Below are 23,896 nucleotides of genomic sequence, written 5' to 3'. Positions count from 1 at the left end.
AATTTAATTCAAGTAAAACATACATTTCATATCATATCAATTACACATCAAATAAGTCACAATACATACTTCAATTCATTCATTAATTCAATACAAATCTTGATACTAGACCGACCGTCCGGACTGTATGAATCCTGTGTAGCTAAGGCGTTCGTGCACACAGGTGGAATAACTGGGATGCTCATCAGTCGTCACCTGAGGTTAGTCTGTTCTGTCCAAGTTACAGTTATGGACTAGACCTCCTGCCATTCCCACACATGACATACTCCTCTCTACTTGAGAACGAGCACTCACGGAATATGAGGATGAACCACCATCTAAGCTTACCACGTTCATACTTTACAAATCTCAATTTCCATTCAAGAGTCGTTCCTCCCTGGAACGCTCGTTCAAAAACCACAATCATAATTTCAGTTCTTATAGTGTTCGCACATCTCAATACTTTCTCTTATTAACATTTTCATTCTTTGTTCCACTTCCTTAAAAGACGAGCGTTCAGTCCTCTTCATATCGAGGACGAACGTCAAGAGCAAGACTGAAGGAACTTCTTTTCCAAAGGGATAAAGCTGACCCATCTTTCATGACGAACATTATTACAATTTGAATCAGTTAAATGAACTGATTCTAGAACAATTCGACTTACACTTAGAATAATTCACTTGACACGATTTCAGATTCCATTCAACTGAATGTATATAAAAATACGAGTGCTAAAATGTACTAAGTACAATTTAGTCGGAATAACGATTGCCAGTGAATGACCGAACGCGTTTACGAGAATTTACTAAAATTAGGGACGAACGCTATTTAAGTTCATGGACGAACGCTATTCTAATTCAGGACGAACGCTATTCCAGCTCCTTGATAATTACGGAAAGAACGAGCGTGCAGTATAGGACCGAGCGCTACTTATCACTTACGCTTTTGGGACGAGCGTTCGGTATAAGACCGAGCGCCACTTAAGACGTACGCTTTGGGGTTGAGACCCATCACTGATTCAATATATTTGAAATAGGATTTTTCACAAGTTATAATGGTGAAGTTACATTTTTAACAATATGACTAAGTGTTTGAATATATATTTTCAGGCTTCTAAAATCTCTCACACAACTCTCAAGATATTTACGTTTGGCCGAACGCTCAAACGTAAAGCTATATATAAGAGGGCGTTCGTCCTCAAATAGAATCCTTTCCAAATGAAAGGATCCAACTATTTCAAAGAATTTACCGAGAATACCGAACGGTCAAAGACCGTTTCGATAACGAACGTTCATTTTCATAGACTTACATATTCAAATTCACTTACAGTAGAAACATTTTTCAGTATAAACTTTCATACATCAATTTACTCATATCGTAGTACCAATCCATACTTTTTCATGCATCATCTCATCATACAGCTCATTTTTAATTTAAATCAAACCATAGAACATTTCATCATTTCCATACATCAATTCGGATCATAATCATATACCAAAAATCCAATATCATAAATCATACTCAATAATTTCACAGAACATGCATCCAACACAGTACAACATCACAGATCAACCATGCAACACAATATACTCAAGAATTAAATTTGATAAGCTTCCCTTACCCGGATCAGTAGTAATCGTTCTAAAAGTGAGTGGTCTTGACTCGTCCAAAAGTGGCTTTCTATTCCCAACGTTTCTCTTAAACTCTTCGACTAAAATTAACCAAAAGAAAACGAAAGAACTTAGTTTACACCCTTGCATGCAACTGATTCTGGGTTTGCAGGAAATCCAGAAACGAGCGTCTAGGTTGGGGAACTTACCGGTTGCAGAACGGGAAGTTGTTCGGTCTAAGATGAAGCTCACAGTGCAGGGAACGTTTCTACGGTGCTGAAACGTGAACGGAGTAAAGGGTGGTAAGTTACCGAAGAGAGAAGAAGTAGGGTTCTAGAGAGAAGAAGGAGAAAATGGAGGTTTGATTTTTCTGAGGAGGATGAAGGTGCACGCAGAGAAGGGGAAGAGTGTTTCAGAAAACTCAATTCTCTTCCCAAGTCAAACGGACGTTCTCTCTTGCGCTGACACCTGACTCCCACTATCAAATTTAGAACATTCTAATTTGACACATGGCAGAGAGGAGTCAGAGAATGTGAGTGTGCTTTAATGGCACTGCACGTGGGGCGTGGGTGCATTTATGGAAGCACAGTGGTGACTCAGCACAGTAATAAATGAGACGTGACAAATAAATATCATAATATTTATATGATAATAATGTTTGACTTAAAATAAAATAAAATATATAAAAATATTTATCTTAAAAATGTTAAAATTTATAATAAAAATAATTAAAAAAGATAATTAATACAATATAATTAAAAAATAAAAAAATTATACATAATTTAAATAATTAATATCTACAGATTAAATTTTAATTATTGTTAATATTGTTATTAGCAAAAGTAATTTAATAAAAACTGGAAAGAAATAACATTGTTAAATTTAAAAAATAAAATTGGATTGAATTTAATCAAAAACATATATGTGGGAATTGAATGGAATACAAACCAATAGCATGCTACTATCTTGTCGTTGTGTCATGTATCACACCACACCACACCACAAGATCTAATATGTAAAAAAAATTAAAAAAAAATTGAAAAGTTAGAAAATTAAAAAAAAAAACACAAACTAATGCATAATATATTTTTAACATATCATTTATAAAACACTAATTAAGTCATTTTTTTAAAAATTAAAACTCTAAAATAAAAATAAACAAAAACTTTTCAAGCAAGACAATCAAAGGAGTAAGTCTTAAAAATAAGAAGCAATTAGCATAAGTTTCTACTTTATCCTTACAGCCTCGTGACTATCCATATATAGCTAAGTTATGTTATTAAACATCATAATTTAATAATTATATTGGTGAAAAACATTTATTAATTTTGCTTATAATTAATGACTGAAAAGTTTTATTGATTACTTTTAATGAACATTTCTTCTTAATTATATTTTTTTTATTTGTGAAATTTAAATTTAGAACTTTCTTTGAACAGACTAAGTCTATTCAGACCAACCATTTTTTTATGAATGAATGGTTTTGTCAAAGATTTTAACGAAAAAAATATAGGTTTTATACTGTATAAAATAAAACGCTAAATTATCACATGTATAACAGTACCTCTGTACACTATTTACTCTTTAAAGAGTAAAAAATAAAGTTGTACGAAGTTTGTTTGGTAAAGTTTTTCTATAGGTTAAGTTTTTTTAGATTGAATTTTTTTAGGTTCGAGTTTCACTAAATTGAGCTTTTCCAAACTGAGTTTCTTGAAATCAAGTTTCGCCAATAATTTTCGAACATAGTTTCTTGGCTAATTTGTTCTGGCCATCCACTATGAACCAGCCATAGAATGGTTGTTAACAATAGTAACAAGGAGTGACTAAATGGCCGTTAACAACGTAACAACAAGTGTCAGACAATTTTGATCAAACAATATGATCGATCGATTACAGCATGGTCAGATTAACAATAATAATGACAAGTGGCTAACCACCTTACTTAAACAACATGATTGACTAGTTATAACATGCTCTGATTAACAATAGTAATGACGAATCAACCTATTAATGCAAGTTCAGATATGATTTTATCGTGATTAGACCGACAAAAAGGTAAAAGTCCACAAAAATTACTATATATAAAAGTTATGACTTTAACATAACATGCACATAATATACATCACAATATTGATAGCTAACCGAATGATCATCTACTGACTTTAGCATCGGAGTACCTTCTCCAGGTATCATCCAAGTGGACTTTAGATGATGTGGAAACTGAGCAGCAAAACAAAAGCAACCTAAGGAATGGCTCCACCTGTCCAGTCTGCAACACAAATCGTTTGGTCTACGACAACCATAAGCCCGATCAAGGACCTTCTTCTACTCAACTTCTTTCGGCTTCAACATGTTGGCCATTCGGCATATCCTATAAGGTCTTAGTCAACCTCAATATCATAACCTCTTTTGGCTTCTTCTAAGTCTCTTTCAGCTTCAACACGATTGACCATCAACCTCTCATGTACGGTCTCTGTCAATCTATCTTAACCTTATTCAATGTCAATATCTTAGCCTCATTTTGACTTTTGTAATCTTACTGTCCAACCTCATCATCATCTTAGCTTGTTTCAGTCTTAACTTGTCGAGTTTTCAGCCTTAATAGATCGGTCACTAGGCCTCATCAACATCTTGGCCTCTCTTAGCCTCAACATGTCAACTTTCTAGTCTTGACAGCTCAACCGTCTGGCCTCATCAGCATTTTGGCCTATTTTCACCTCCACATGTCAACTCTTAAGTTCTGACATCCTGGTTATCCAACCTCATCTATGTCATGGTCTATTTCTGCCTCAACTTGTTGACTTTTCAGTTTTGACAGCCCTGCCATCTCACCTCATCAACATCTTGGCCTGCTTCAACCTTAACCTATTGACTCTTAAGTCTCGACAACCCGGTCGTCCGACCTCATTTACATATTGGCCTGTTTAAGTCTCAACCTGTCAACTCTTAAGTCTTGACAACACGTCTATCCGACCTCATCTACATCTTGGCCTGTTTCAGCCTCAACCTGTCAACCTTTTCATCTTGAGAGCTCGGTCGTTTAGCCTCATCTACATCTCAGTAGTTCGGTCTCATCCGCTTGGTTGACTAGTCTCAACACAACCTCATTCAGCGTTAATATCTTAGCTTCTTTTGGTTTCAACAGCTCGACCTATTAAGCTTATCAACAGGTCGGTCAAGGAAAAGTTCAACCAAGTGAACCCCTATCACACCCTTCAGGAGATTGGCCAAGGAAGGGTTCACCCAAGTGAACCCCTACCAATGAAGCACTGAGACGGTCAAGGAAGAGTTTTGCAAAGAACCCCTGCCACTCGATCCAATCACAACAGGTTGGTCAATGAAGAGTTTGCCCAGATGAACCCTTGCCGCACCCTTCAACAAGTAGATCAAGGAAAATTCACCCAAGTAAACCCCTACCGATGGAGCACCAAGACGGTCATGGAAGAGTTATGCAAATAACCCATGTCGCTGAATCCAATCGCAACAAGTTGGTTAAGGAAGAGTTCTAAAAGAAACACGTGTAGTCTCAAGTGTTCAACCTCAACAACTCAGCTAAGGAAGCGTTCGTTCAAAGTCATCCAATCTCTACTTCAAGGTCTTAGCCATTGTCCATCAACCTTTTGGCTTCAACATGTTTTCCGTCCGAGCTCTATTGCATGGTTTCAACCAACATCCATCAGCCTTTCAACTTCAATATGTTGGTTGTCAAGTATCTGTCGCATGGTCTTAGTCAATGTCCACCAGCCTTCTGGCTTTAATAAGTTGGTTGCCTGGTCTCTAGCACACTGTCTCATCCACCGTCCATTAGCCTTTCGGCATCGGTATATTGGCCATCTGAGCTCTGCTACATGGTCTCATCCAACATCCATTAGCCTTACGACTTTAGTACATTGATCGTTCAATCTCTACCGCACGGTCTCATCCAACATCCATCAACCTTTCTACTTCATTAGGTTGGTTGTCTAATCTTTATCGCACAGTCTCGGTCAACCCTTGACAAATCACTCATCTTAAAAATGGTTGAAGTCCATCTAATCAACGTATAAGAAAATGCATAATCAATGCTTAGGCACGACTTTAACTATGGACCCCTCTCAATCAGGTTACAACTTCATCATACATGAATGTCGTGTATCTAACGGTCTAATCCAAACCCCCATTCGCACATTATTTAATGCTCGCGCTTGGGAACCTGTGTACCGTATGCTCCTCCAAGCTGAGCTCATTTAGGTCAAGTTTCTCTAGACCAAGCTCCTCCAAACCAAGCTCCTCCAAACCAAGTTTCAAGATTGACCATTATCGCGTAGAGCTCCTTTGGCCAACTCGTCCGAGTTGTCCACTCTGATTGATCAATTATAAAATAGTTGTTAACAATGGTAACGATGAGTGGTCAACCACCCTGACCAACTGATTACAACATGGTTAGATTAATAATGATAATGATGAGTGACTGGCCATCCTTACCAAACAATATGGTTGACCGATTACACTATGGTCACATTGATAATGGTAATAATGAGTTACCGACCACCATGACCAAACTACATGGTCGATCCATTATAACATGATCAAATTAATAATGATAATGATGAATCAACCTCTTTATATAAATTAATGTATTACTGGATTTGACTTTAGGTTAAAAAAAAAGTAAAAATCCATGTTGTATATATAAAATTTTAAGTTTAACTTTAACAAAAACATGGATATAATATACATAATAACATTGAATGACGTAAAACTAAACAGACTTTGAATGACGTAAAACTAAACAACAAAACGGAAACAATATAGAAAGTAGCTCAACTCGTGTGTGTATATATATATATATATATATATATGACAATATCACAAAACTCCGAAACAAAAGTATTTATTTAACTATCTATTTGCCAGAAAAATTATTTTAAAATTTTATTTTTCTTATTTGCGATTTGATTATTTGTGTTTTATTGGCAGGATAGCATGAGTATAAGAGGTATAAAAGCAGCATGGGCTGCGCCTGTCCATGAGGCTACTAAGGGTGTGAAACCATGTGGATACCAAATAAAGTCAAGACATGCTCCACCTTGCTTTGTTACGTTTTTCTCGCCCATATCATATCATGTACACGCATAATTAATAATTTGGTCATATGCAGCTGTCGTATTTGTTTTCTAATTTTGTAAAAACTTCAATATCATTTATTTTATTAAATTGACTTTATTACAATTTAAAAATGTCGTAATATAATATGTCAATTTTTTTTTATTTTGAAATTATTTTTATTTTGACATGAAATATTTTTTAAATAAAATGTAATTAAGTTTTTGACACATAATAAATTTAGATTTTGATACATAATAAATTTAAATAAAGTTAATGTCAATGATCATATTGATTTTTAAATTATAACTCATAATAAAGGTGATTTTTTTTTCAATTTTGAATGTTGAAAATATGAAGAGAAAGAAAGGTTTTTCTAGTTGTAATATTCTTGTGTGTCCCTTTTTTTAATTATTTGAGAGCATTGTTGTATGATTTTTCTTAACTTATTATAACTATTATTTTCCACTTGAAGATTTTGTGTACCTTTTCTCAATAATAAGAATTCTTGTATGTTTAAAATCTTTGTACAGTACATGTGAAGATGCTTTTAGAAGGAAAAATAAAAATCTTAGTACCTTTTTCTTGTTTTTTTTTTTTAAAAAAAACTTCTTCTACACATTCTTGCAAGTTGGAAGAATTTTTGTTCCTATATTTAATGCTCTATTATTTAATTGGTGTTTTGTTGCTTAAGTACATTACATCAGCACAATGTCTTGGTTAATGGAGTATTTATTTGGGCTTGATGGAGATTTTGGGCTTGTTTGAATGGAAGAAGATCAGTTGCTTCTTGCACCCCCTCAAATGTCTTCCTTCACCCATCAATTATGTGAGTTATTAAAATTAATCTTATGGTTATTTAATTTAAGCCTAATTTTTTTTTTATCTCCATTTTTCTTCACTTTGGAGCTTCACCAATTCCACCCTCTATGCACAGTTTACAGTTGTGTTTTCTTCACCTTGACTTGCAGCAGTGCATTCGGTTGACAACACGTAGGTAAGACTTTTCTAATGGAGGAGGTGTAGGCATAAAATTCATATTCCGGAATTGGAAATAGAAAATATATTATTAGAAAACACTTTTCGAAATATTTTCCTCAAATAAACATTTTGGAACATATTTTCATAATATCATTTCTGAAAAAACACTCATCAATTTTATTACAAAATTAATTTTATGAATTTATACATTATTTCTCCGAAAACAACAATAAGAAAAATCATTTCTCACCCCTTCGTACCTTAATATATTCAACATGATCTTATCAATATGTGGTAAGATTCTAATTGTGATTTAATTATTTTTTTATGTAGAAAGAACTTGTTTTTGTTGAGACAAGAAATATCCATCAAACAAAAGATTCTTTAATATATAAGTGAGAGTAAGATCAACATAAATATTTTTATTAAAATAATAGTTATTTAGAGAATAATAATGATATAATAAATAATAATAAAATAATAAATAATGATATAATCAAATTATAAAAAAAATTAAAAAAAATCTTATTGAATCATATTTTTTAACATGCATATTAAACTATATAAAAATACACGTCGTCCCTTTGTGTCCATAAACATAACGAGAAAACTTTAAAGAAAATAAACATGGGTAAAATTAGAAATTCAAAAAATGATGATGTGTAGGTAAATACAATTGCCTGAAAGAACATACAAAATGACTTCGTTGAATGGAACATCACGAAGTCAATTCCCTTGCAACGTCATTCTAGAAAAAGAATTTCGCTAAACGTGAAAGTGGGGCTCAACAAAATTAACGTCGGTGATCCTATTTTCGAACGTCAAATATCCTCTTCCCATTTTACAGACATCACCCTCTGGATATCGAGCTTGAAGAGGATTGCGTTGAACGCCGTAAAACGTCAGTTTACTTGGTTTTCCAACTAGAAAAATGTATTTTTAACGACTTAACAACTTTTTTATAACAGTAATAATTAGTTTGTATTACTGTTACAAATATACGTGCCAATAAAATATTATATCACCAACATTATTTGATATTGGAAAGGACCTTAAAAGTCAAAAAAAAACAGGAAACCTTTTCTACACCAGTGGATACTATAAAAGTTTGCGGACAACTGCAAAAAGCCCAGATAATATCAAGATATTTCTCATTTGCCCTCTTATTTCTTTTTAACCGCTGCTGAAAATAATGCAACAAATGGAATAGTTGTCGTGTAGTTCTGGAAACAACTATGGCCGAATTATTTCTCTTCAGCATAGCAGAGTCACTCATAGCAAAGCTTGCTTCTCATGCTTTTCAAGAAGCTTCTCGAGTGGTGGGTTTATACCACGATCTTCGAAACCTTAGAAAGACTCTCTCTTTAGTCAAGGCTGTTCTGTTAGATGCTCAGCAAAAGCAAGATCACAACCATCAACTCCGCGAATGGCTCACTCACCTTAAAACTGTCTTCTCCGAAGCCGAAGATGTTTTGGATGAATTTGAGTGTCAAACACTGCAAAACAAAGTGGTCAAAGCTCATGGTAACACCAAAGACAAGGTAAGTCACTTCTTCTCCACTTCTAATCCACTTCTTTTTCGCTACAAGATGACACAACAAATTAAATATATCAACAAAAGACTAGACAAGGTTGCAGCGCATAGGCATAAGTTTAGTCTTCAAATAATTGATGTTGACACACGTGTTGTTTATCGGAGAGATATGACACACTCTCGTGTCAGTGATTCAGATGTGATTGGAAGGAAAAACGATAAAGAAAAGATGATAGAACTTTTGATGCAGCAGAATCCTAATGATGATGATACAAGTCTATCTGTTATCCCCATTGTGGGGATTGGAGGCTTGGGAAAGACTACACTTGCAAAGTTTGTGTTCAATGACAACAGGATCCAGGAATGCTTCCCATTGAAGATGTGGGTGTGTGTTTCTGATGAGTTTGACATTAAGCAACTTATTATCAAAATCATCAATTCTGCCAATGATGTAGATGTTCCTCCTCACCAACAGAATTTGAACATGTTGGATATGGAGCAACTGCAAATCCAATTGAAAAGAAAACTTTCCGGTCAAAAATTCTTACTCGTATTGGACGACGTATGGAACGAAGACCGTGTTAAATGGGTTGAGTTGAGGAATTTAATCCAAGTAAGTGGAGCAGGAAGTAAAGTTGTAGTGACCACACGTAGTCATTCGATTGCTTCCATGATGGGTACAGTTCCCTCTCTCATTTTAGAAGGTCTTTCCAAAGAGGAGTCATTGTCTCTGTTTGTGAAGTGGGCATTTAAAGAAGGAGAGGAAGAAAAACATCCTCACTTAGTAAATATTGGCAGAGAAATTGTGAAAAAATGCAGAGGGGTTCCATTGGCAGTGAGAACATTAGGTAGTTTACTATTTTCGAAATTTGAGGACAGTGAATGGGAATATGTGAGTGCCAGTGAAATTTGGAATTTGCCTCAGAAAAAAGATGACATTTTACCTGCCCTTAAACTGAGTTATGATCTCTTGCCATCCTACTTGAAGCAATGTTTTGCATTGTTTTCCCTTTACCCAAAGGATTATTTATTCCCTAGTTATGAAATAGCTGCGATTTGGGGATCACTTGGACTCATTGCACTACCAAAAACAAATAGGACACTTGAAGATGTGGCCAATCAATATTTGCATGAACTCCTGTCAAGATCCTTTCTCCAAGATTTTGAAAACTTTGGCAATAAGTTTAGGTTTAGAATACATGATTTGGTGCATGATCTCGCCCTATTTGTTGCGTCGGATGAGTGTCTACATGTGAGTTTCAAAATTCAAAATATTCCAGATAATGTTCGACATCTGTCTTTTGCCGAAAGCAGTTTGTTCAGAAATTTTGTCACCAAAAAATCAACACTTGTGAGATCCGTACTGTTTTCAAATGGTGCAGCAGCTGCCATCGATGAAGCTTTACTAAATACGTGTCTGACAAAGTTCAAATGCTTGCGAGTTTTGGATTTACGTGGTTCGACATGCAAGACTTTGCCCCGTGCCATTGCTAAGATGAAACATTTGAGATATTTGGACATTAGCGAAAATCTCAACATTAGGAGACTCCCAGACTCTATTTGCAAGCTCCAAAGTTTGCAAGTGTTGTCTATTAAGAGATGTATGAAGCTGGAAATATTGCCCAAAGGATTAAGAAAACTAATCAGTATCCGTTCTTTGGAGTTTAGTACAAAGCAAACTATTTTGCCTGTGAATGAGATCGCCCAATTGGGGTCGCTTGAATTCTTGAGCATTGAATCATGCCATAATGTGGAGTCCATCTTTGGAGGTGTGAGATTCCCTTCTCTTAAAACATTATGCGTTGGGGATTGTCAAAGTCTAAAGTCATTGTCTCTGGATGGTCAAAATTTTCCTGAATTAGAAACATTGCTTGTTAAGGACTGCGGTAACTTAGACTTGGAACTGTGTAAGGGCCACCATAAAGAAGAAAGCCCGAAGCTGAAGCTAAAACTTGTATTATTTTTCGGTTTATCACAGATGGTGGCCCTGCCTAAATGGCTTCAGGAAGCTAGCAAATCCTTGCAGCGCTTGTATGTTTTAAATTGTGACAATATCGAAACACTTCCAGATTGGTTAACAACTCTGACTGATCTCAAAGCACTTGGTTTAATAAATTGTCCAAATCTGGTATCTCTGGCAGATAACATTCATCACCACACTGCACTTGAAAGTTTGAGGATTGAAGGTTGTGCTAACTTATATAAAAAGTATGAACCCAATGTTGGAGAGTTTTGGCCCAAAATATCACACATCAAAAACATTGTGATTGATGAACCAGAAGAACTTAAGAAGAATTAGAAGAATAGCCGGACGTAGTCGATTTCCAGTTTTATTAGTTGGAGCTAGTAGTTAAGGCATTTCAATTTAGAGAGACCTCCATGATATAGTTGTGCAATAGTGTTATATTTGCTCTTTTTAACTGCTTTGCTTTATCTATCATTAATATTGACATACTTCAGTATTTTATTTAGGAAAATATTTTTTAACAATTTTTTTTACAACTTTTTTACAACAAATGTTAGTTTGTGATTAGTCAATTTCAAATATACAGACTAATAAAATAGTGATACAAAATCTATTGTCAAAAAATTGTTAAAATATGATGATCCTTTTATAAGACATTCTTTTCACGGGTGAAACGTAAAAATAAAATACATATAGAAGTCCAAATGTTATAAGACTTTTGCACTATACCTTATCGCTATTTTTTTCTTATGTTAGAGTTTGTTTATGGATCATGATATGTTAACAACTTTTTTTAACAACTTTTTGACGATAAATTATGCGTGTTATATTGATCTTTACATTTAAAACGAACCAATCACAAGCCACCACATAGGTTATTGTAAAATAGTTATAAAGAAAAGTTGTTAAAAAGATATTTTCCTTTTGCTTTAATGCAACTTTGAATATAAATTTTCTAAGAGTTTTGTTGTCTAGATATTTTATATTTTACATTTTATTTCCATTAGTTAGTGTAATTTCAAATAGATATAACATATTTAAGAATTTTAAATTGATTTTAATCTTATATTTAGACATTCTCAAACTCAATGCAATTTTTCTCCCTTATTTTCGATCTCTGGTGACCTAGCATTTCAGGTATGACAAAAACCAAATAAAATACTTAAGAACAACAACATTAACTACAAAAACTCTTGAATATAATATTAAAAGTGTTTGTACCGTAAAAAAATTAATATATAAATTTAAAATTTTTAAAAAATTATTATTTTTTAACTGTTTAAGTTATTTATATAATTTTTAATAAAATGTAATAATTGAATTAATCAAAATAAATAATTCGTATATAAATAAAATAAAAATTAATAATATTATATATTCTGAGAATAATTAATAAAATATTTTATTTTAGTACATGAAAACAAATAAATTTTATAAATTTAATGAATATTCCGCGTACTGAATCTTGAAAATGAAGTTCAATCTTAAACAATAATTGTCTGAGAGTTATTTATTCATTGTCATATAAACCATACATAAATAGTAGACAGGGAGTTGTCTTTTTTTTTTTTTTTTTAACTTTAAAGAAAACTCTAAATCAAAAGAAATCAAATTTATATTGAAGATAAATATTTTTTCATGATATTTCTACCTATAATGATAGCAAAAATAACCTTTTTGTTTTCAAATTATTGACTTGCAACCTTATTAGTAGCAAAGGTTATTTGTTTAATCAATATGTTTTAGTACATTATAAGTACACTTACTTTAATTTAAGTGGATAAATGAAAATTCCTAAAAACTTAATATCTTTCAAAAGTTTTAATTCAATTATTCACCTTAAATCCTAGGATCAAAGTACATGAACTTAAATAACTCTTTCTTCACTAAATATTAAAGATAGAACAAACAATTCACTTCTTTTGCTAATTAAATTATGAGACAAAGTATTGTTCTATAAACTAAAGTACCAAAACACATCATATTACGCACACAAAAAAATTAAAGAAAGTAAATATGATTTATTGTTTTCAATTAAAGGACATTGTGGGATATAAATATTATTTTGACATTTTATTTAAATTCATATATTCAAAAACAGAAACAATGCACACCATTGGGACTTCTAAAAAAAATAAAAAATAAACACAAAATACAATATCTCTACTCATTCGTAAAAAAATTAATCTTCAAGTCTCTTGTTTGTGATCATCTTCGCAGACAACATTGTTCTCTTTTTGCAAAATATTCTCAAAACACAACTGTATCATAAAAATTAGTATCAAAATATAAAAACAAATAAGGTAAATACAAAGTGATAGAAAAATAAGATAAACATATGTTTAGGATTTTGCAACATTAAAAATGTCTACTACCAAAAAAGAGGGCATTACCAACGGCCCGAAACCGTCAAAAGCAGCCTAAAGCTGTCGGTAATGCCTAAAGTCGTCGGTAATGTTTATTACCGACGGATTAACGACGATCAGTTGACCGTCGGTAAATCGTTTGTCGCTAACCATTACCGACGGCCTGTGTCCTTCGGTAATTACCGAAGGATAGAGGCCTTCGGTAATTACCGAAGTGTAGAGGCCTTCGGTAATTACCGAAGTGCAGAGGCCTAATTTTATTCCACTAGTTTAGATTATGAAATTTTTCATGACATCAAGTCAAACTAACCACTGATATTTCTATTGGAGATGGATGATTGAAAAGGAGATATCAAATTATATTGCATAATATGTTTGTAGTCTTTTACATAAGATACTTGTTGCCACAACACTACAACACTACAAGTTTTTACATCTCAGTACATAGGAAAAACATTTAAATTCTAAGAGCAAATGTAAACGAGAACTAATAATAAAGACTATCGAAGTTCAAGCGGCATGATGAAGCAGACTTTGATCAAGGTGCCACACACCTGCAAACCATAAAGTATAAATGTAAGTAGAAGTCATAGGTATTGGGAGAAAATTACCATACTGTTGGAAATGTACATCAAAGGTATATTTGTTCAACCAATATGAGAAGTAACGGTAGCAAAACATACTGTGACCCTTTTTTCCAACCCTCCTCAGTTGAACCACATACTCTGATATATTCTTAATTGCTTCAACCTGAAGAAAGAGACATATTTTATTTAACATATAAAACAAATTGGTAACATAAATATTAGCAATATATCTATAATATGATATTATATAAAAAGTTATTAAGTCGAGAAATACAGAATTGTAAAAAAAAATGTTTAATTTTTTAAAGACACTATAATTTAAAAACACTATAATTTAAACATGATGGGAGATTTATAAAAGTGATTGAATCAAAAGTTTAAAATAGTACAGATCAATAAAAGTTTAATTCTTGCCTCATTTGTGTGATGGCCCATCGTAATTTCACACTTCCCATTGACGACATTCCAAATCTTCACTTTCTTGTCAGCACTGGTACTTGCAATTATATTCCTATGCAATAAGAATAAATGCCAATGAAGAGAGTTAAAAGAAATTACTACATGAAAACTTTATGATGTAGAAAACACTCAACAGAAAAGAAATAACAGTAAAACACAATTTGAAATGTAATAAAGTTGTACTCTTTGTTCCATGCAAGACCAAGTACTGAGTCACTATGGCCATCATTTTTGTATTTGGTTTATTTCTACCACAACAATTTAGAAAATAAAAATAACAACAAGTTCATATAAAATACTTAAAACAAACTTTAATTGAAAGAAATGGTTAACATACACATAATATGAAAGCAATAAACAAAATATTTCAGAAACATAGAGGTGATAGTGTAATTCCAAATGGACAGAAATTGACACCAAGTAAAGCAAACCTGTTTTCCTTTCTTTTTATCATCTCCAGTGCTACCCAACACCATACATGGCTTTCCCTTTCCATCCCTTGTAATTTCAATATTATACAAAGGCATCAAGTGCGTATCAAGTAAAACAAGTTGCAAGTGATGACAATTATTTATGCCCATAGTTACAACTGAAATAGTAGACTGTTATCAATTATGAACTGCAGAAAATGGAAAAGGCCAATAATGCACTACACAGTGGATAAAATCACAAGTATATAGTAAGGGTCACATTATAGTTCAAAGATGTTGTATAAAAAAGAAAAGAGGAGACAAAGATATACACTTAGATTTTGAGAATTGACACTCTCTTTTGCCTAAACTTTCCACTACAACCAGATTTTGATGACTGACTAAACTTCGGGAGATCAACTAATAAATAAAAGGTATAAGCTTGAACTTGACTTTGCTTGCATAGTCTGTGTAACTCTGGCCAATAGTCTATGATGTTTTATTTAACATATAAAACACAATGCACAATTTCAAAACCTAACAGAGTAACTAAATCAGCAAAACTTTGCTTGTTTATGACTTAAAGTAGAGGACCCTTCTTTTCTCCTCAACATGGAAAAAGTAGGAGCTGTGACCAAACCAAATAATGAGCACTTTCTTCTGGTCACAAACACATTGTTGCCATTGGCATTGGTCTTCACCATCTTCTGTGTTGTAGAGACTGCAAGGCAAAATGATATACTCGCTCTTACCCAATTTCGCCTCCAAACCGACACCCACGGCAACCTTCTCTCCAACTGGACCAAAGTCGACGCTTGTCCTCCGCGTGGCTCGGCGCCGAGTGCTCCCCAAACGGCAGAGTGGTGGGCCTCTCCTCCCTTCCCTCGACCTTTGTGATCCAATTGATTCTCTCTCCCACTAGTGTACCTCCGCTTCCTCGATCCCCACAAAAACCTCCGCCTCCTTCTCCGCCTTGACATCTCCGACAACATCTGCGGCCCAATCCCAAACCAATTCGCCAAACCAACACCACTTCACTGCAACACCCTCGACACGCCAACCCCCAACAACCCCCACCCCTGTCGCAACACTCACAACGACCAAAACCCAAACCCTAGCCGCAAACCAGCCACCAACAAACCGCCGTCAGCGTCCACAACAACAACCGCTTCAAACCGCCTTAGGACGACAACCTCACGCTTTAAACCAAAAAACCGCTTCGAACAAAGAGTAGGGAATGGAAGAGCGCCACCCAACAACGAACCTCCGTCAGCGTCCACACCACCAAACTCGCGCCATCAAACCACAGCATCGAACCGGCTGACCGCCACCAAAGTCGCAACCCTAAGTCAAGGAGTGAGTTCGACAAAAGGTAGGGAGGTTGTTCTACTTTTGGGAAATTTGAAGAACAAATGCTCAAATTTTGAAGTTAAAGCATCAGAGACATTACCGAAGAGCAAAAGCCTTCGGTATTTAATTTCACTAATACATTACCGAAGGCCGTCGGTAATTAACCTTCGGTAATACACGCTTTTATTGTAGTGGTCCAGATGTTTTGGATTACTTTAGTTGTTCTTCAAGATAAGTACAAAAGATGTCCACAAAATTATGGAAAACATTTTCGGAAAAAATTTCATGATGTAATAAGATGGAAAGATAATATATAATATTGAAATACTAAAAAAATTATGCAATTTTTTTTCTACCGTCAATAGACATAGGTCCAACAAGACTTATTAAGTTTCTCGACATTAGTACAAAAAAGGATTTTAGCATATACAGTTTAACGTCAATAAGGAAAAAGTCAATGTTAAAAATGTTAAGTGACATTGTTGTAAATAATTGTCCAATTTAGACGTCATAAAATACCACATTTTGAGGTCATATGACGTTTAACGTTGGAAAAGGGTCATTCTAACATCAATCAACATTGGACTTTCCCCTTTTCAGATGTTGTATTGTTGCTTGAATCAACTCTTATTGTATCTAGACCAATATAATGTCGGAATAAATGATGTCTAAAACAAGATAAATATCTTCCACCAACCCACCTGATTCACCAAAGTTATCATTTCCTAAAGAGCTTTTGAAACCTTTGTAACTTCTAAATCATTGAGTTTTTGTTTTTGGATTTCAACCAACTCTTTCATGTTCACAAAACCTATGTTTTTCTTGCTCGTAGATTCATGATATTTACACATAGACCTTGTGAACCTTGAAGGAGTGATTGAAATTCAAAGACCGAAAATTACTAGGTATGGATTTCAAACAATTTATCACTAGATTTCAAACATCTTTTTCATGTTTACAAAATCTATTTTTTTCTTGTTTGTATACTTTTCGCGTATGTATAAAAGTTTTGTAATCATGAAGGAAATCTTTGAACCATTTCAATGTCGAAAGGTTAAATTTCGATCACTTTTTGTATTTTAAAGTATCCTTATTGACCATATTGTAAGCAATTTTCAAAATTTTTCTAGAGATGTCTAGTAAACTTTCATAACATTTCTATCATCTAAACAGGATTTTCTTGTCTCCATATTCCAAACAACACCCATCTTCATAAAAAACTATTCATTTCGTATATTAATGCATATGTTTTGTTAAGATGAAGGTGTAGTTTGACATCTAGAGACAACAAATTTGGTTTGGATGACACAAGTTTTCTAAAAACTGACTAGAAGAGATATTTACAGGAAAACTTAAAAAATGACTCTCAATACGTTAAATAGGAAAACTTTAAGAGATAAGAAATGTAAAGAATGTGAAAGTGATATTTTTGAGCCTAACACATTAGACGTCAGAAAATAGTCTTCTAGACGTTATATATTTGCATATCATATGACTTTCGAACGATGTAAATGCAATTATAAGAATTTATTGCCTTTTGCTTTGGGAAAATGATACTTGAACAACCATTTTTGACAACATTTAGACACGCGCACACGTGTCAAAATCTGAGTGGTCCATTTTCATTTAATTTTTCCAACTGGACCACTCAGATTTTGACACGTGTGCGCGTGTCTAAATGTTGTCAAAAATGGTTGTTCAAGTGTCATTTTCTTTTGTTTTGTCCTATGAGAAAATTGACATTGGAAAATGGAGAATTCTGACGTCATCATATGTCCTGTGTGAAAATTTCAACCTAAAAACAAAGACTTTTGGGTAGCCCATTGAAAAGTAGACGTCGAAAGGAGTAATTTCAACGTCATATGTCCTGTGTGAAAATTTCAACATCTGAACAAAGACCTTTAGGTTGCCTACTGAGCAAGAAGACGCCAGAAAGTGGAGAATTCTAGCGTCATATTCTCTTGAAAACATTAAAATTTTTCGCTGGCAGAGTTGTAACAATTTACTTCTAAAGCCCTAGATTCCAACAGTCAATTATCTATAAGACATCGAAATTACGCTATTTCCGACTTCATATGACTTGTAAACATTTGCAAAAACTTAACTCACTCCCACTATTTCTTTGCACTTTCATTTTCATTTTTGCTTGAATATGCGTTTTTGAAGATGAGTGCGAGCAAGATCAAAGGTTAGTTATTAGTCACTGTTGCGAAAATGTTTTCCTATACTTTATTGGTGAGTTTGGTATGTTTTGACTTATTGTTTTTGTTTCTTCTGATAATATTAACGTACTTACGCGAGTTAAAACTTCATCCTTTTAAGAGAACCAACTGTTTCGAACACGAAATCAAAAAATAACAGAGAAAATTGTGAAAAAATGTAGAGGGGTTCCATTGGCAGTGAGAACATTAGGTAGTTTACTATTCTCGAAATTTGAGGACAGTGAATGAGAATATGTGAGTGATAGTAAAATCCTGAATTTGCCTCAGAAAAAAGATGACATTTGCCTGCCCTTAAACTGAGTTATGATCTCTTTCCATCATATTTGAGGCAATGTTTTGCATTGTTTTCACTTTACCCAAAGGATTATGAATTCGTTAGTAATGAAATAGCTTCGATTTGGGGGTCACTTGGACTCATTGCACTACCAAAAACGAATAGGACACTTGCAGATATGGCCAACCAATATTTGCATGAACTCCAGTCAAGATCTTTTCTCCAAGATTCTGAAAATGTTGGCATTGTTGATACTTTTAGAATACATGATTTGGTGCATGATCGATCTAACTCTTTTTGTTGAAAAAGATGAGTGTCTACATGTAAGTTCCAACATTCAAAATATTCCAGAAAATATTTGATATCTGTCTTTTGCTGAAAGCAATTTGTTTGACAATTTAGTCATAAAAAAAATCAGCAGCTGTGAGAACCGTAATGTTTCCAACTGGTACAGCATATCCCAACTGTAAAGCTTTACTGAATAAGTGTCTGTCAAAGTTCAAATGCTTGCGAGTTTTGGATTTAAGTGGTTTGACATTGGGGACTTTGCCCTGTAGCATTGTCAAGTTGAAACATTTGAGATATTTGGACATTAGCAAAAATCTCCCTGACTCTATTAGCAAGCTCCAAAGTTTTCAAGTGTTGGTCAATTAACCTATGAATGAAGCTGAAAGTATTGCCCAAAGAATTAAGAACACTAATCAGTATCTGTTTTTCTGAATTTATCACAAAGCAAACTGTTTTGCATATGAATGAGATAGTCAAATTGGGATCGCTTGAATACTTGAACATCTTTGGATGGGTGAAAGTCCCTTCTCTTAAAATATTGTGCGTTCAGGACTGTCAGAGTCTAAAGTCATTGTTGGTCAAAATTTTCCTAAATTCGAAACATTGGTTGTTGGGGGCGATCATGAAGAAGAAAGCCCCAAGCTGAAGTTAAAATTTATTGGATTTACAATTTTATCACAGCTGATGGCCCTGCCTAAATGGCTTTGGAAAACTGCCAAATCCTTACAATACTTGCTTGTTTCAAATTGTCACAATATTGAAACACTTCCAGATCGGTTACCAACTCTGACTAATCTGAAAGCGCTTCGTTATATAGATTGTCTATATCAGATAATATTCATCACCTCACTGCACTTGGGAAGTTTTAGGATTGAAGGTTGTGCTAACTTATATAAAAAATATTGAAGTGGAGAGGGTTGAGAGAGAGAGAGCATGTTTATTTGGCTGAATCAATTAGTGTTGCAGTTTGTGGGGAAAAGTTAAAATAGGACCTTAGGTTTGAGTTGAGTTGGTTTATGTGCTCATAATTGGACCATTAGATTCAATCCATATGTGGCCTCTGGGTTACTACATCCTACACTCTCACTTTTTTCTTCCTGCATCCCTATAAATTATAATATCCTCATTTTACCTTTTATTAAAAATATTAAAAACTCTAAATTACTAATTTCAAATTACCTTTCCTTCTTTGTGTTGCGAAATGTCTAGCACCTTCCTCCCTTTCGCTTCATTTTCTTCTTTTACACATAAATGTGCAAGATTGAAAGCGAAATCCCCACTCGACGTGTGATGTGAGGTGAATGATTGTAGAAGAAAGGAAATTTAACAGAAAATTAACCATGGAAAAGTGGTTGTTTGGGTTATTTAAAAAAATAAATACTTCTAGGATGTTTCGAAAGGTATTTTTAAATCCAAAAATATTTTCTGAAACGTCCATTCTAAAATATTTTTTTTTTTATATTTTGAAATCACTATTCCAATAGTTATTTCTTGATCTGGAATATAAAAGAGTTTCCAAAATGAGTCTTCTGGATAGTATTTAGTATTTTTGGATCCGAAAAATATCTTTCGGAAAACTTGTTTAGAATTTTTTTTATATTTCAGAATGACTTTGCTGGAAAGTGTTTTTGAATCTGGAATATAAGTGTATAGTATGGACTCCTTGTTTGGTTAACAAGTGGATCAATCGGTCTTGATGATGAGCCATTTGGTTGAATGGATAGACCAACATCTAACATTATTAACGGAAGGTAAAGCATAATTAGCAACTTAACGCACAAATTAAGCATGAAATGAGGATTATATCAGTATAGTATGATATCTAGGCCGAACGGTTAGTATCCAAGACCGATCGGTTTATTTAATATAGCAGCACTCGTCAACCAGGTCAAACCAGGTTAAATGATGTTGGGTCACAACGCTCGTCAACTAAGTCAAACCAGGTTAAAAGGTGTTGGACAGGGATTTGTAGGACTGAGAGACTAACCTTGTTGACGTGTCTTTGTCGCCTTTGGACGTTTATGTCGCTCGCTTTCCTACTCACTTGTCCTTTGATGCAAGGGGATGTACCTGCAGAAAGCACTCAAGTTAGGCTTAGGTTATGGAGCCTTAACCCTTAAGAAAGTGATTTTGTCATCACTGTAGAGTATTTTTGAGTGTGAGTAGAACGTATCTAACTTTTAGCCTTGACCCTGTATTTATAGGTTATCACAAGCCTAATAAAATATAACCATACTTACCTTAAACAGATTTACCTTAAAATTCGGTTAGTTGCTCATAAACAGCTTTATGAATATATTTGATCAGATATCTTTCATTATTTTATCTTCTGCTGCATTATTAGTCCAATAACTTAAATGTTGTCCCGATTGTGACCGAACACCTTTTAACATGGTTTGACCTGGTTGATGAGCATTGTGACCCAACATCATTTAACCTGATTTGACCTGGTTGACGAGCACGACTACTGTAGATAAACCGATCGATCTTGGATGCTAACCATTCGGCCTAGATATCATACTATACAATAACATATATAGAGCATGATTAGTTCATAAAAAAAGATAAAAGCCCAACACAACGTATTAATAGTGAATTCAATGGGTTACTCTAACATTTATTCTCACCTAACTTAGATTTTATCTCACTTGAGAAAAGGACCGGTAAGACTTGAAGCTCTTAAGAATCAGTCAAAACAAAGAGTATTCAGCTAGCCTTTAAATGTCGTTGGAGTGAAGTTACAATTTGTCTATTTTATTTTTTTGTTTCGTTTTGAGTTGGATTAGAAAATACGTTCAGAGTAGTCAAAGAAACTAACTCCTTTTACTCAATATTCATTTATTCGCATATTTTATTTCTATTTAAAAAATTTTCTAATTAAAAATAAACCAATATCAAAAGTCTTTTGTTTAACCATTTCTATTGGCGGGTATTTATCATTTGCCCTCTTATTTCTTTTTAACCGCTGCTGAAAATAATGTAACAAATGGCATTAGTTGTCGAGTAGTTCTGGAATCTCATCTCTTCCGTTTGTATTTCAAACAACTATGGCCGAATTATTTCTCTTCAGCATAGCAGAGTCACTCATAGCAAAGCTTGCTTCTCATGCTTTTCAAGAAGCTTATCGAGTGGTGGGTTTATACCACGATCTTCGAAACCTTAGAAAGACTCTCTCTTTAGTCAAGGCTGTTCTGTTAGATGCTCAGCAAAAGCAAGATCACAACCATCAACTCCGCGAATGGCTCACTCACCTTAAAACTGTCTTCTCCGAAGCCGAAGATGTTTTGGATGAACTTGAGTGTCAAACACTGCAAAACAAAGTGGTCAAAGCTCATGGTAACACCAAAGACAAGGTAAGTCACTTCTTCTCCACTTCTAATCCACTTCTTTTTCGCTACAAGATGACACAACAAATTAAATATATCAACAAAAGACTAGACAAGGTTGCAGCGCATAGGCATAAGTTTAGTCTTCAAATAATTGATGTTGACACACGTGTTGTTTATCGGAGAGATATGACACACTCTCGTGTCAGTGATTCAGATGTGATTGGAAGGAAAATATCAACATTAAGAGACTCCCGAACTCTATTTGCAAGCTCCAAAGTTTGCAAGTGTTGTTAATTAAGGGATGCATGGAGCTGGAAGTATTGCCCAAAGGATTAAGACAATTAATCAATATCCGTCATTTGGAGTTTAGCACAAAGCAAACTATTTTGCCTGTGAATGAGATCGCCCAATTGGGGTCGCTTGGATACTTGTACATTGAATCATGCCATAATGTGAAGTCCATCTTTGGAGGTGTGAAATTCCCTTCTCTTAAAACATTGCGCATTCTGAACTGTCAGAGTTTAAAGTCAATGTCGCTGGATGGTAAAAATTTTCCTGAATTAGAAACATTGGTTGTTACGGACTGCGGTAATTTGGACTTGGAACTGTGGAAGGGCGATCATGAAAAAGAAAGCCCGAAGCTGAAGTTAAAATTTATTGGATTTAACAGTTTATCACAGCTGGTGGCCCTGCCTAAATGGCTTCAGGAAGCTGCCAAATCCTTGCAGTGCTTGTATGTTTTAAATTGTGACAATATCGAAACACTTCCAGATTGGTTAACAACTCTGACTGATCTCAAAGCACTTGGTTTAATAAATTGTCCAAATCTTTTATCTCTGGCAGATAACATTCATCACCACACTGCACTTGAAAGTTTGAGGATTGAAGGTTGTGCTAACTTATATACAAAATATGAACCCAATGTTGGAGAGTTTTGGTCCAAAATATCACACATAAAAAACATTGTGATTGATGAACCAGAAGAACCTAAGAAGAATCAGAGGAAGAGGCCGACATAGTCGGAAGCCCCTTATTTTCTCTATTTATTATTTTCTGGATGTGTTTTTCATAATGTTGATTTTTATTTCTTTTTTGTGGTTTTTCCACTTTTTCTCTCTTTGCATTTCAATTTAGAGAGACCTCCATAATATAGTTGTACTATATTTGCTCTTTTCAACTGCTTTGCTTTGTCGATCATTAATATAGTTAAGTCAGTTAGATATTGTCTTCACTTGTGAAACGTAAAAGTAGAATACATACATAAATGTCTCAATGTGCGAGCTTATTACATAATACAAACACATATTACTACTTTTGGACTATACCTTATCGCTTTTTTTATGTTAGAGTTTGAACTAATACATTTTATTCCCATTAGTTAATGTAATTTCAAATAGATATAACATTTTTAAGAATTTTAAATTGATTTTAATCTTATATTTTAGACATTCTCAAA

At 34.0% G+C, this 23,896-nt stretch overlaps 3 protein-coding genes across 3 annotated transcripts; all 3 read left to right on the top strand.

Moving 5' to 3' along the window:
- Positions 1-8,741: 8,741 nt before the first annotated feature.
- On the top strand, positions 8,742-11,691 carry LOC148197947 (putative disease resistance protein RGA1). The gene is given in 2 exon segments (XM_088115098.1): positions 8,742-11,224; positions 11,289-11,691. Coding segments are annotated over 2 exon segments (2,412 nt in total). The 5' UTR covers positions 8,742-8,890; the 3' UTR covers positions 11,367-11,691.
- Positions 11,692-22,067: 10,376 nt separating this feature from the next.
- Positions 22,068-23,671, top strand: LOC124844393 (putative disease resistance protein RGA1). Its single transcript, XM_088091717.1, has one exon. It carries the CDS (start codon positions 22,159-22,161, stop codon positions 22,732-22,734), a length of 576 nt encoding a protein of 191 aa, XP_087947843.1. The 5' UTR covers positions 22,068-22,158; the 3' UTR covers positions 22,735-23,671.
- LOC148197946 (uncharacterized) lies at positions 22,746-23,459 on the top strand. The gene has a single exon (XM_088115687.1). The coding sequence runs from the start codon at positions 22,746-22,748 to the stop codon at positions 23,457-23,459; it is 714 nt and encodes a 237-aa protein (XP_087971813.1).
- Positions 23,672-23,896: the final 225 nt, after the last annotated feature.

This window comes from Vigna umbellata, chromosome 5, assembly GCF_029865625.1.
Source record: "Vigna umbellata cultivar VRB3 chromosome 5, Vumbellata_1.0, whole genome shotgun sequence".
Classification (NCBI taxonomy): domain Eukaryota; kingdom Viridiplantae; phylum Streptophyta; class Magnoliopsida; order Fabales; family Fabaceae; genus Vigna; species Vigna umbellata.
This window is presented reverse-complemented; position numbering and strand designations above follow the sequence as displayed.